Source organism: Vigna angularis, chromosome 4 (genome assembly GCF_016808095.1).
Source record: "Vigna angularis cultivar LongXiaoDou No.4 chromosome 4, ASM1680809v1, whole genome shotgun sequence".
Classification (NCBI taxonomy): domain Eukaryota; kingdom Viridiplantae; phylum Streptophyta; class Magnoliopsida; order Fabales; family Fabaceae; genus Vigna; species Vigna angularis.
In genome coordinates, this window is record NC_068973.1 from 15158562 (window position 1) to 15174340 (window position 15779).

Sequence of the window (15779 nt, forward strand, 5' to 3'; positions counted from 1 at the left end):
TTGATTTTGTTTTGTTTTGTGTGTATTGTTGGCTTTATATGCCACTTTTTTTTTGGCTTGATCTGATTGTACTTCTTGATTAAATATCAATGAAATAAGAGTTTATGGTTCGCTCAATCTGTGATTGAGTGAAACAAATAGCACTTAAATCGATTACACAATGAGTGTATGCAAATGAAGTATTGCTTATTGTTACATTCATACATTTGCATTCTCATATATTATCTGTGATAATTCCTACACTATATTGATTCTAAAATGCTTGATCTAGAAAGACCATGAAAGGTTTTGCAGGAACATCAATTGCTGACAGAGATGATATGGAAAATCAACTTACAGAAAGCAAGAAGTCGATTATGACTAAGATCGAATCGATTGAATACCAACAGGGGTTAAAGATTCCAAACTTTGGGATATCTGTTATCTTTAAACCTTTCTTTATATTCTGTGAATGTTTATTCTGCTTATATCTTAATGCTTATCCGTTGTATCTGTGCTCTGAGATGATAAGAGAATAAATTGTGTTTGATGATTGAAATTGTATCAATTATGCTCTGTTATTACTGTCTTACATTTTCTTTGATACAAGGAATATGCTTTTACATGCTCTGATATAATCTGATTACTGCATTGTGCATCTGTGTTTTGAGATTGAAACATGTATAATGACAGGGGGAGCATTGCATATATTTGATCTATTTCACATGTATTCATTTAACGGGGAGAAAATCCTAAATCATGTCAATAATATTGTTAGGGGAAACATCATAATTTGTTTTTGATATATCTGATGCATCTCTATGTTACTGATTATCTATGTATCAATCACTGTTTGCTTACCTTTTTTGCTAATGCCCAAAGGGGGAGAATTATGATGATTGGTAATTGGTTGATAATCTGTATTGATTTGTGCAACATGGTTGTTTATTAATCATGGTTGTGCATAATCTAGGGGGAGATTGTTGAGATTGTTGATAAGGGGAGCAAAGGTTTTAGCTTAACCCACAATCTTTGTAATATATGAGTTTTTGATGATAACAACACATAATTAATAACACATGTATATTCTGTGTTACTCATAATGGTTGGAAAACCATTATTTTTATACTTAATTTTGATATTAAAAACAACCTTTATGACTTAGAACCTAGCTTGAAATCATGTTTTTGCTTAAGTTTTGGAAATAAGAGAGTTGGATGGGTTTTATGCTTGGTTTTCCTTGTTTTGGCAGGAATTAAGATGAATTAGATGAAAAAAGTTGAAGTACTAAGGAGCTGGACTCAGGAAAGGAAGTAAAAGTGCACAAAAGAAGAACCGCATTCACCGCTCAACGCAACTTTTACCGCTGAGCGGCGTTCTGAAGCACCGCAATCACCGCTGAGGTCCAAAACTGCAGCTGAGCGTCATCTTGAAGAGCCATACTTACCGCTGAGCGGAAAAAGTGCCGCGAAGCGCCATTTAATTAGGCTTGGGCCTATTTTCTGTAATTTTTAATAAACTATATAAGGGTTTAGTCGATAGGGTTGGTATCTTTGGACAGAAAGAGGCGAAATCACACTTTCTTCACCCCTTTGAGGCAGATTTTGGATGCCGAAGCTCCTTTCTTCAAATTCTAGGGTTTTATCTTTCATTCTTTCATTATTTTTCATCTAGTTTCACCATGTCTATGGTGAACTAAACCTCCATTGTTGTTGGGGAATCGATGTAATCCTTTGAAACTCTCATGTATTGAATTGATTCTTGATTTTATATGCTTTACTTCATTAATTGTTAGGGTTTTTCCTCTTTACTCTATGCATGCTTTGTTTAACTCATTCAATTGCATGATCATTGATGTTATCTATATGGACACATATAGGTAAATCTAGAACTGGGGAAATTTTCCCGGAAGCAATATTACCTAGACATAGGAATAGGAGGATCGGTTGCCTTTAAGCTTCTGTGCGAATGTAATGCATGAATAATTGCTAGGGAGACAAGACATTGTAAACTAGTGATTAAGATTAGGCTTTCTTCACCGAGACATCAGGTTTAAGGTAAATTAGAAAGTGTCATTAACATTAATGAAGAAAGATGAATTCATGAATACATGAGAGTGGATAGGATGAGTTGGAAACCCCAACAACATAATCATTCATATTTCATATCCATCTCTTTTGGTTCTTTCAATCCAATTGATCAAAACTTGCATTCATGTTTATTTTCTGCAATTCAAACACAATGATTTCGTTTACAAGTCTAATTTAATAAAGAAATCACATAACTATCTAGGCCGTGAGTCCTTTGGAAAATGATACTTGGTCTTACCATTTTATTATTACTTGATACGATTCGGTACACTTGCCGAGTGTCAACAGTTACATGTTCCATATTTACATGTTATATGTTTTTGATCACTGTGTTAAATCTGCTTAAGCATATATGAGAGCATGTTTGTGTTGTTCATTGCATATCACTATGTTACATATGTGTTTTTTTGTGTGAATGCATGACATGTGATGTTGAAAAGGAAAACCACAAGCACTTATGTTGAACTTTAAATGTGTGGCAAAACAACAGTTTTAAGTCGACTTCATTATATGGTGAATCGATTAAAACTCGTGTCTTTGCACAAACTATTTTCAAATGTGTTGTGAGAGTTTTCAAAGAGAAAGTTTTTCAAAACTACGCTTAACACTGTTGCATAATCGATTGCATGCGTGTTGTATTCGATTAAGTTAGTTATTGTTTTGAATTACTGTTAATGCTTGACATAACTGTCTAACGGTCATATTTTTTATTGTGTTGGCCAAGCATTAAATGTTAGTCGACTGCATTAATTGCGCATCCAATTAATTATCGTGATTGCTGCTAACTGTTATAACAAAATTGTTGTATTCGAATGCATTAGTAGCTAAGTCGATTAAAATGCGTCTAAGATGAGTTATTGTATAAATTGACACAGATTTGATTTTTGTAAGAACTTTTGTGATTCTAACATTTTCATATCTTTTTCAAAAAGCTGTGATCTTACAGAAAGTAAAGAAAAGCTCCAAGAAACAAGAGTGACCGTGGTGATCAACTACTTGTGATTTCTTGAAGAGCAAAATTGTTGTGTTTTTCAAAGGCTGATCAACTTGCACATTTGGGTGTCATTGAGAGATCAGATTCTACAATCTTTTGAAGAATGGTTTGAAGTTCCTTGTTGTGATTACAGGAAGAAGAGTGTGCGACGTTCTTGACTTTGAAAATGTCTCAAAGGGTTTAGACAGCAGAAGAAGGGATTCTTGCTGCTAGTCTTATTGTGTATTGCCTATATTTTGATTAGACGGTTAGAGAGGTGTTTTATATTTTTGATGTGTGGTCGCTATAAAAGCCTTGTTGTAAAAACCTTGATCATTATAGTGCATTGGCTTCGTGTGGTTGGAAGGACACTGGATGTAGGCTTGGCCGAACCAGTATAAAAACACAGTGTTTGAATTTTCTCATCCCTACTCTCTTTATTCAATCGATTACGTTTTGCATTCATTCGATTAAATTTCTGCTGCATTGAAAATATTTTACCTTGCGATTCAAGAAAAGTATCAAGGCATCATTTTTGTGAAAAAGATTTTTAAAATATTTTATTTTTACATTTCACCAATTCACCGCCCCCCTCTTGGTGTGAGAAATTGAGCCATTCTATTTTAACAAAAATAAAAATATAAACACGAGTAGAGAATAAACACAACTATACTTTTAACACATTTGCAGTTATATTATAACTACTCATATAATAAAATATCTCATCATTTGTAGATAATTTCTATAAATATAAATATGTTTACAACCCTTATGAAAATAATTTTTCAAAATAAAAAATAAATTACATATACATATACAAAATGTTTTACAAAAGAAAGCAGCTCTCAACTTTCTCATTACTTAGTACTATCACTTGCACTTTTCTGTACTCCCATACAACACACAATCATAGAAGATAGAATCCATGTGAACCAAGGTAAACTAACATATTTAAAATAGATAGAAGCACAAACATAATTAAATTATCAAAACTGTTTATACCGAACATTACACAAAATCGTCTAATGGCATGTAAGCACTAATTACATCATAATTTACTTCAAGAAGACTCATATGTTGACTTGAACTAAAATGTTTTACATCTTTCATACTATATCTATAGTAGATTATGACATCATGCTTTGGCTTTACTCAGCCTGACATATGAGGAATTAAGTCATTTTCATATGACAAAGTTAATTCTTATAACCTACTTGATATAGTTCTCTTTCACACTGAATCTAAATCATAAAAATCTTCATTCAGAACCTAAATATCTTCCTCTATGTGAGTCCAAATATATAGTACAATAGAGATAATCTCGTCAAGGAATCCAAATTCAATACACCTCCCAAAACCGTGAAATATTTCTAAAAGAATTAAATGACATGTTGTAGGAATTTGGGCTCAACTTGAGAGCGTCTTTAAAATGTCAATGGCCAAGTCTAAAATATCGAAGAATCCTATAACCCATGAAGCATCATCTACAACTTCTGTGCACTATACCATATGCAACAAGTAAAGTTTCTCATGTTAGCAACTTCTTATGAGTATTATAATAATTCAATTCTAATATTATATGTGAGCAACAATAAACTATTATCTTCAAAAACACATTTAAAAACGTATAAAATAATTTTTTTTAAATATTTGCGAGTATTTAACAAGTACCTACGAGTTAAAAAAATCCACAAATTTTTTTATGCAAATATCCAACAAGTAAATAAACAGGTAATAAATACGTATTTTCATACAGGTCGGATAACGGATAGACACTATCCATACCCAATCCGTTACCATCCTTACTTAAAAATGAAGAAAAAGAATGTATTTCTAATATAGAATATTATCATTTCACTTTGACTTATTCAATATTGAGACTTAGAAAATCAACCTCATCATCTTCTATCATGTGATAAGGATGAGAGTAAGCAAAATTACCCATTCTTTGAACAAAAGTTACATGTAATTTAGTTTAATTTAGAGTATAGTGGAGAAAAAGAGAACAATTTGAGTTTTGTGAACCATTTAATAGCATTTGAGTGCCTTCATCCTTTCATCCCTTCACATTTCGTTATATTTCATTTATAGTTACTCAATTTTGGGAGTCCAAAACCACTCCTATAATATTGAAGAAGTTCATGGAAATCGGATCGAGATTGAGTTCTAAAATTTATCATGCTATAAATAGAAAAAGTTACCTCTAATTTGATTTGATTTGAATTAATTATCAAGGTATAATTTGGTTTATAATCCACAAGTTGTGACATGCATGATTCTCATGTCTTCAAATTCAATTCAAGAAAGTAGCATAAAAAGAAGCAAGAATAAAAATAGTCGAATAGCGGACAATTATTCCGTAACATGATTATCAATTATATATTTAAGAATTAAATATATTTATATTGTAACACGTGAGCTGCACGTGCTGGGAGTTACTGACAGTACTGTAACCATATATAAAGAAGAAATTGCAGACAGGTTTTGGAAGAAGAAGAGACAACTCTGGTGGAGAACCGGAAACATACTAAGAGAGATTAAATTTTTAAGTCAGTAATGGCCACCCAAAACCAAACACACTCTCTTCCAAACACCACTATCGACCCAAACACCGGTTTCTGTTCTTCTTCTAAAATCTTCCACAGCCTCCGTCCAAACGTCCAACTCCCTCCGCTGTCTCAGCCGCTCTCCCTCACCGATTACGCCCTCTCCCTTCTCCCCGCCGCCGCCACCGCCACTGAAAACTCCGCCCTCATCGATGCCTCCACCGGCCGTCAGCTCTCCTACTCCCTCTTCCTCTGCCAAGTAAAATCCCTCGCCTCCTCCATCCAATCTCTCACCCCTCTCTCCAAAGGCCACGTGGCACTAATCCTCATTCCAACCTCCCTGCACGTCCCCGTACTCTACTTCTCACTCCTCTCGCTAGGCGTCACAGTCGCACCTGCCAACCCGCTCAGTACCGCTTCCGAGTTGACTCACCTCGTCCGACTCACAAAACCCGCCATCGCCTTCGCCACCTCCGCCGTCGCCTCAAACATCCCCGCCCTCAAATTCGGCACTGTTCTCACCGACTCCCCGCTCTTCCTCTCCATGCTCGACGCCAACGTAGACTCACACTCACGCGCTCCCGGAGTCGAAGTGAGTCAGTCCGAATCCGCTGCAATTCTCTTCTCATCGGGCACCACCGGGCGCGTGAAGGGCGTGTTTCTCACCCACCGGAACTTCATCGCACTCATATCCGGGTACTATCACCTGAGGAACAACCAGCTAGCAGCCGGCGAAGCGGAGACGCAACCCGTGTCACTGATCACGCTGCCGCTGTTCCACGTGTTCGGGTTCTTCATGCTGGTCAGATCCATCGCTTTGGGGGAGACGCTCGTTCTGATGCAGAGATTCGATTTCGAAGGGATGCTCAAAACTGTGGAGAGGTATAAAATCTCAATGATGCCGGTGTCGCCGCCGCTCGTGGTGGCCCTCGCCAAATCGGAGCTCGTGAACAAGTACGACATCAGCTCGCTCCGGATGCTAGGTTGCGGCGGCGCTCCACTCGGCGAGCAGGTCGCCAGTGACTTCAAAGCCAAATTCCCCAACGTGGAAATTTCCCAGGTGAGCTGCACTTAACCTTTTCACCATGTGACGTGACTATATCAGAGCAATTGTTACCCTTCTGATGATAATCAGGTCCCACTTTTGGAGATAGCCAAACCTGTCCCACTGTCTTAGGACTCAAAAGGGAGCTTCCAAAAGTTTAATGCCTCATAAACTGTAAAAAATACCTTACAAAAATGTCCACTATTTCTTCTAACCTATACCTTATGTTAAGAACCAGGAGTAACTTGAAACATGATACCATGCAAATTTCTTGATATAAATTTAAAATATTTTTTTTTATATTTTAAAAAATTTAAAAGAATATATAATAACCGTGGGATATGATAGTCACAACTCACTCATTAATGTAGTTGATCACAAAACAAACCATTATTACTGTATATAATAATTTCGAATGTGATCTATCTTATTTAGACTGTTATATTTTAGTTTTAAATTTATTTGAACTAATTAATTGTGATTTTCAGATGTTTTGGTCTACCTAGAACCCTCAAAACATTACTTTTTATAAAAAATATATGAAATATTACGCCATAAATTTATACTACTATTATTATTTTAACCCCTAGGGCTATGGTCTGACCGAAAGTGGAGGAGGAGCAGCCAGATCATTTGGACCTGAGGAGATGAAGCGCCATGGCTCTGTGGGTCGACTATCAGAAAACATGGAGGCCAAGATAGTGGACCCTGAAACTGGAGAGGCATTGCCTCCTTGCCGAAAAGGGGAACTGTGGATTCGAGGTCCAACTATCATGAAAGGTTCTTTCCTATTTCCTTTATATTTCCTGAAAAATGTGCTTTCAGATAAGCATTTTTCAACATCATCGTATTCAAAAAGTCCAATGTAATCTGAGACAAGGCCTATTCATTTTGGTTGGGTTATACTAATGAGCAGGGAAGAGAAAGTTCATATCAGTTGAGAAATCTAATTCACTCTTTATGATCTTGCCTGTGTAGCACGTTTCATTTATGGTGTGATGGTCATGGTGACGGTGCAGGTTATGTAGGAGATGAGAAGGCGACAGCTGAAACATTGGATTCAGAGGGATGGCTGAAGACGGGCGATCTTTGTTATTTTGACTCTGATGGTTTCCTCTACATTGTAGATAGACTGAAGGAATTGATCAAATACAAAGCTTATCAGGTGAGATGTTAGTTCCACTAACATCTTTTTTTCAATGTTATTCTGCTACTACTAACATCTTTTTTTCAAGCCATTTCCAGGTCCCCCCCGCTGAATTGGAACATATACTTCACACAAATCCTGAAATTGCTGATGCTGCAGTAGTTCCGTATGGATCTAATCCCTTAATCTTGTGTGTGTTCAGAAGCAGATCGATTTACAAAGTTAAATTTGCCGCCTCATTCCCAATTCTAGTTCCTATGGCGAGTTCACAGAGAACCAAAGTTTCTCTTTTGACTTTAAACTGTTTGTTAATATATCAGTAGTTAATTTTTTTATCATCGACTGAGATCACTTAACATAAATGAATTGGTCTTGTTACGAGGTTAACTTAGTCTGCTAATAATTTTTTGGTAACAGGTACCCTGATGAAGAAGCAGGACAGATTCCTATGGCCTTTGTAGTAAGAAAACCTGGAAGCAACATCTCTGCAAATCAGGTCATGGAGTTTGTGGCAAAGCAGGTCTGCTTCTGAAACCATGTGTTCAGTAACAAACACTCATAAAACCTTGATGTTCCTGTGAACAAGTCTTATTTCTTTCCATGTTGCTTAAGTATGCTTATTCATGTAGGTTTCTCCGTACAAGAAGATACGGCGTGTTTCTTTTGTCAATTCTATCCCAAAATCTCCTGCTGGCAAAATTTTGAGAAGAGAATTAGTTGATTATGCTCTATCCAGTGGTTCATCCAAATTGTGATCTAGAAAAGAAAAGCATGTAAAGCAGCACTTAACATGTGCTACATTTTTCTCTTTAGGGATTCTCTTGTTATGATGTTAACATATTTACTACTTCAAATACTTGAAGCATATAACTTTGCAATTCTCTAAAATCTCTACTCTGTGTGTTATTACAGATAATTGTAACTTGTTCAGATGGAATAAATGCAGGAAATAATGTGAAGCACCTGGCGTTGTACACCATGTAGTTATTCAACCCTTTTCACTACTGAGAATTTCAGTGGTTTGTAGACTTGAGATGTGTTTCATTTGTATCCATTACCCAAAAATTCAACAATTTTTCTATTCACACACCTCACTCAAATCTAATCATTCTTCATCTACCCTTTCTATGTACCAAACTTTCTCCAAGCAACATTTTCTTGCACATTTTCTCTACAGTTATGAAAGATATGCATCAATTTCGTTATTCATTACAAAAATCAATTTGATTATTATATCACTGGTAAAAGATGAACACGGGAGTGTGAAATCTATAGAAAATATCTTACAGATATACACAAATTTTGAAATGTTAAATATATAAAATATATTAAAATTGAAAAAAATAATTATGTATATTTGTAAGAAAATTGGGAGGCCAAGTACACTAACATATAACCGTGGTGACAAAACTGGCAGTCCTGTTTTGGTCCAGTTCATCATAGATCTGTCAGAAAGGGATTGGCATAGGTTGGCATGTGACTGCAAAGTAAATTTTGTAACTTGTCAAAGGGCGACTTGCTTTTTAAAATTTTTATATTTATTTTTTTATTTTAAAATTTTGTTTATATATAAAAATAAATAACTATTAGCAATATATTTAATCATTTAAATATTTTTTAATTGGTTTATTAATATTTTTAATTAAACAAATAAAAATAATTATTATATCTAAATGTTAAATTTTACTTATAACTAATAATTAAAATTTAATTTTTAAGTATTAATAATTTAAGTTATTATTTTATTATTTACATTCTTAAGAGAATATAATACAAATAAAAGTAATCTATTAAATTATTTTTATTTTTAAAATAAAGTAAGTGGCCCTGTCGGCTCATCTCTGACTTATCAATTTATCGGAAAAGATAAATAAGACCAAAATGAGATGAAAATATCAACTTGATTGATTCTCTTTTATATGAGTTGGCAAACCAGTTTGAAATTTTATTTTTCATTCATATATCGTAACTTCGTTACAATATAATAAATTTACTTAATATAAGTTCATATTAAAATATATCTTATTTTCTTATTTAATATCTTAATTTTATTATAACTCAATCTATCATATATAAAATCCTTTGAAACAAATAAATAAACCTTATCGGTTATTTTTCAAGATAAAAATATAAATGAAATATTAATAAAAATAGTAAAATTTAATCCTACAACGTGTAGTGGCAGATGATTTCATATTCATTAAAATACATAAATCACAAAAATACATAAAAAAATCTTACAACATCCTAAACAATAATAAAATACCTACACATCAATATCTGAAAATAATAATTGCAAATTCTTTTGTCATCGTAAATTTGTTTTTTGGTATGGAGTGATTGGCAGTGTCAATGGTTTTGCTACTAATACTGTTACTCGTAGTCTCTCTTAACAGAATTCATTATAATATATATATATATATATATATATATATATATATATATATATATATATATATATATATATATATATATATATTAATATATTAATATATTAAAAGTGACAGTGTGTTTTAAATAATAAATTCGTTTATTTTAATATTAAAAGTTTCGAATATATAAATTTTTATTAAGAAATTTTATTATCTGAAAATATATTATTTTTCTAAAGCATTTTCTCTTCTACTTTATTTGTAAGTTTTTTAATTTCTGATTTATTTGTTTGAATATCATAGATCGTTTAAGTAATTTTTGATATAAGATCTTTAAGTTTATTTATTAGTTTGTGCAAAAGAATAAGTTTATTTTTACTCTTTTTTCTTGTATGTATATTCTTCCATGCATGTAAGCTATTCTAGCTTATATGTGTCATTTGAGTCTTTTATAACACTCTCTGGTGATTAGTGGTCCTAACGGTGTACCTTAATCATATTTTTGTGGTTTGTAGCGTACATAGAGTTCCTCAAGTTGTTGAAGTCGTTTGAGGATCCTTAGAGCGGTTTGATCCTCTAACAGGTAAGGGAAGCTAACTCCCGTGTTTTAAAGTAGATGATGCATTGATAATCATGTTGCATGTTTGTTTTGGTTTGAAATTGGTTAATGCACTGATATTGGTGTTTAACCACTAAGAAATTTGTTTGTGTAATATGGTTGTGTGATGCTAGTTTTTGTTTGCATTGGTGTTGAGTTGAAGGATTGAGAATCTGGCCATTTGGTATTCACTTTGATACTAAAATATGTTTTCCAATCGATACTGAGTTAGGAATACCAATTTGATTATTTGAATAGGTCCCTACTTCCTCAAATCACAGTTTTGATTGTGTAAGTTTCTAATATGGTGCTAAGCGGTGCTCGTGTGACACTAAGCGCAACTTCGTTGTGCAAGTCTGGAAGTAGTTGTGCTTTAGATCGTTGAGCGCCAACATTCACCATTGAGCCGTAATATTTGTGAATGGTTTAACATTGAGTGGTGATAGAGTACCACTGAGCACCAACTACCATTGTAGTTCTGGAACTAATTTAATCATTTTTTTTGAGTGACAGGCTGGTCTTGTTGAGCGAGACAATTTGTAAGAGCTCTGACATTGAGCGCTCTCTTTTGCAAGAGCTTTTACACTTAATGTTAGTCTGAGCGCTAGTGTGGCTTTTTATGATTTTCTGACCCTTGCTTATTTAAACTAGTTTCTTATGGATTTTATGTATGTTTAGTGTGAATTTGTGACATGGATTATAACATGAAAATATGTCTGAATAATTATGTTGTGAAAGGAATTTCAAAGAGAAGTTTCTTGTGATGGTTTCAATAGTGTATGTATTGATATAAGGATTCCGTATTGGGAGTTATTCTGATGCTCTAATAACCATTCAATGTAAAGTAGAGAAGGGTGTGGTATGTGGTGAGAGGAGTAGAAGGTTTTAGTCAAAGAGCTTTATGTTGGCCTAAGGAGTTAACGGACTAATCTTGTGTATGGTAGGGTGAAACCCATTAACAATAACTCTGTACAGTAGTAAAGGCGACCATAAGTACATAACTCGCGAGAATGAATGTTTGTATGCCTTAGGACTGATTGATATACCTTTGTTAATGTCTTAACATCTATATTTCTGTTGTATGAATTCTCTTTTGGTAAATTAATTCACCATTCTATCTTTGTTTGTCTGTGTTTGTTTTCTTGTTTGCAATTATCATCTTAATAGTGTGAGCATATTAGGATGTCTTTGTGAGTTAGGTGCAGGATGAAGATGGTGTATAAGCTTAGAGTAGGAGGTCAATTTCTATGTGTACCAATTCTTTTGTAAAACTCTAATATGTTTTTGGTTTGATGTAATACCACTCTAATGGTATAAAAATATTATATATATATATATATATATATATATATATATATATATATATATATATATATATATATAAAATCCCATGAACATCGATAATTGCCAATATATGTATACTTATAAACCAGTTTAAACAAAGCTTCATTTATAACATAACTAAGGAAATAAAAGAAACGGGTGCTAGACATTCAAAACTCTATTTCTTTTGAGATAATCGATTATCTCATTTAATAATCGATTATTCCAAAAAACTTTCAAAAAGAAGGAACTATAGTTGAAATAATTGATTATCAAATAGGATAATCCATTAGTCTAGAGAGATTTCAAACCAGAAAAAAACTTTGATTAAGATAATTGATTATCAAGTAGGATAATCGATTATCCTAGAGAGTCTTGAAGAGAAAACAAGTTGTTGACTGAGATAATCGATTATCCAGCCTGATAATCGATTATCTTTGTTAATTTTTGACGACAAACCTTAAATTTGATCTAAATGGACACAAGACCTATTCAAATGGCTAATTTGGTGTTCTTAGCACTAAACTTGATTGGTAAACACGTTTGTAACTCGTTAAATACAAATTTGGTCATTTGAACTTGAATTGAGTTCATTAAACCAAACTAACTTTCCAAAAACTCAACAATTTTCATTCGATGCAAACCAAATTGTTTGCAAACTTAGAAACCAACCAATTCCTAAATGACCTAAACACAGTCCCCAAACTTCGAACTTACCTAAAAGACCTTTCCTCTAGAATTTCACTCGTCAAACCTCCATTTTCAACCAAAAACTCACCATTATTCTAACCTATTATTAAACAAAGCTCAATAACAATTAATCAAATAAAAGTAGCAAAACTAACATTCCCAAATCATAAAAAATCATGTACAATATCAACAAATAGACTACACACAAGAATTCATCAAATGCCACTTAGCATACCAAATTTCATCAAAACATTCATTTACTTAATTCAACTATCATACAACTATATAAACATCAATTAACCTAGTTAGAAAAACAAAGTTACTAGCTCCTTTACCTGACAAATGAATAAACAACTCTAGGAGTCCTAAAACAACTCCAACAACTAAGGAAGCTCTATGTAATCCCACGAATAACAGAAACACAATCAGGATACACCATTAGAATCACTTATTAGTAGAGACTCAAACTAAAAACTCCATGGACGCATGCCACTAAGTGAGGCCACATGCAATAGGTACAAGAAAAGACTAAAGAAAAGGATTGAAAACTCAACTTACTCAATCGAAGAAACTGATTGATTTATATTGAAGAGCTCGCCGCAAGGGTCAATCCTATGGTCTTAGATGAATCCTTAATAAAACTCTAGAAAAGTAATTTCTGGGAAAATAGTGTATTTTAAAATAATGAAACTCGTTTATAACGAAAATATTTATATTAAAATCATTTAATATTAAAATAATCAACTCTTACTATTTTTAAACTATTATTATTTCTAAAATATCATTTTCTAGGTCTTTACAAAATTAGTTAATAATTATTTATAGATAATTAAGATATGCATTTGAATACCATCGTATATGTATTCTTCGTATTGATAAACGTCAGCATTATCCACAAAATCTATTAAAAATATTTATTTAATATTTTATTCATATCTACTTACCGTTAATATGCATCTCTTTTTATTCCCTTTAGTATTTTGAGTTAATATTTTCAAAGAATAAGCTATCTCTGATAATTCCAAAAGTCTCTCATTTTTTTCAATTCTTTGTCCTTTGTTCTTTATAGTTACACATGTTTTATATCTAGAAAAACAAGTTAAAGGAATCAAGTGTGAACGAAGAAATATAACTAAATAAGAATTGAGTGAGGAAGTTTAGAACTTTCGGTGATAAAATCCGCAACAACATGTGTAAAAGGAGTTTAGCTTAGTCAGTTTTGAAGACTTTGGAAAAAGGAAGAAAATAGCTAAAATAAATAATAATAATAATACCATTTTGAAAAGGGAATAAAAAAAATCTTTCTACTAATCTCAGAATGATTATCATTGAAACAAGTTTAGGATAAAATTTTTAATTAATTCTCATATAATCATTATTGTTAATCCCCAATTAATATCCACATTAGTATTATTAAAATCTCATTTTGCATACAAGAAATAATTACATTCTCATAAATTATTTGGAAGAGAAAACCTGAACATTACAAAATAATAAGATTAAAAGACAATAAATTATAGAAAGAGACGAAGGACAAATTTTGTAGAATCCTAAAAATGATACCTTGGAGAAAGAACCCTGAGACAAACTTACCAAATTTTGTACAATCCTGAAATTATGGTTACAGTATAATTAAAAGAATGCACCAAATTTTATAAAAGAATGGCTGAACATACAATTTTGTTTTTCACTCAAACAAGTTTAGACAGATATTCATCTAAAGCTATAATAATAATGTAAAAAGTATCAAATAGTTTAGACGAGAATGGTGAAGAACAATAATATCATTTACAAGGGTTTGTTTTTTCTTTAAAATAACACAGTGGAATATCTCAACATAAACTATAATAGAGATGAAATACTTACCTGGATTTTCTTCATATTAAGAACACACAAAATGCTGTCACAATAGGTTACAGAAAGAAAGGTAGTCATTGTTACACTCAACATTTTTTAAAAATTATTTTAAATAGTCGGGACTATTATAATATTATATAGAAATAATATTAACTATTTTAAAAATAAAATTTATTTAATTTATCAATAAAATAATATTAGGATTAAATATGTTTTTCGTCTATCACACGGTTTTGGGTTTAGTTCCTACTCAAAACTTTGATACCTTTTAGTCCTCGTAGTTTTAAAACTCTTATTATTAGTCCTTAAAATTGGACGGCGTTAACTTTTAGTAGATGTGGCAAACGGCGATGCCACGTCTTATATCAGCTTGCCTTTTCACTCTCTGCCACGTTGCTTGTGTCGTTCGTCTTCTCCGATAGAGCAGAGCCTCCATCGGACCAGCCGCCGTGCCAGACCTTCTGCTCAGTCCAAGGCGTCGCCAGCGACACCAATCGCCATCTGAACCATTGCTGGCCGTCGATGACACCAATCGCATAGTTTGTATACAATTATCTGATTCGTCTTGCAGAGTCTTTTGGTGAACAGTAGCATATTGAATTTATATTGTTCTCTGAATTGTCTTGCACAGTCTCTTCCATAGTTGCCCTTTTCGATGCCATTTGGTTTGTGTAATTTATGTTTGGGGTGGTGGAAGTGGGACGATAATATCTATTTGTTGGGAGCTTTATTGCTATGACATCTAGGGGACTGAAGATTTGTTATGTTTTTGCATTGTCTGTAGAGGAATGCTATAAAGTTGTATCCTTAGACAGAAGTTGTGCATGCTGAATACTGACATTGTGTAGTTTTTCCACTGTGAAGAAAAGTGCAGTAAAAGAAAAATTACTTACCTATACAATAGTTGTTATAACTAAAGTCAATGATACAACAGGACTCTGTAACTTCTTTTATATCTTTTAGGCTTTTTGTATTGCTTTTCTCACGGTATTGTCAGTGTTCCTGTACACAAAAACCAATCTATTATTGACACTTTCTCGGAGGTGTTATTGACTTGTTGATATTGCACTCTGTACCTTATTTTAGTAACATGATTACTTAATGTTAATTATAGGAGGATGGTTTTCTTCATTAGTAATCCATTTATGTTGTTGCATAT

The 15779-nt window shown here is 32.8% G+C and overlaps 1 protein-coding gene across 3 annotated transcripts; it reads left to right on the forward strand.

Annotated features, from left to right (window-relative positions):
* The first annotated feature begins 5534 nt into the window (after window positions 1-5534).
* On the forward strand, window positions 5535-8861 carry LOC108322554 (4-coumarate--CoA ligase-like 9). 3 transcript variants are annotated; one of them, XM_052875643.1, is made up of 6 exons: window positions 5535-6648; window positions 7224-7413; window positions 7653-7798; window positions 7879-7946; window positions 8198-8300; window positions 8410-8861. In XM_052875643.1, exons 1-6 carry the CDS (start codon window positions 5599-5601, stop codon window positions 8533-8535), a joined length of 1683 nt encoding a protein of 560 aa, XP_052731603.1. In that variant the 5' UTR covers window positions 5535-5598; the 3' UTR covers window positions 8536-8861. The 3 variants fall into 3 exon arrangements, 1 of the variants encoding a protein (XP_052731603.1); XR_008248180.1 differs by having other exon boundaries at window positions 5541-6648; window positions 7879-8040; window positions 8410-8431; XR_008248181.1 differs by having other exon boundaries at window positions 5541-6648; window positions 7879-8001; window positions 8410-8431.
* The last annotated feature ends 6918 nt before the right edge of the window (window positions 8862-15779 follow it).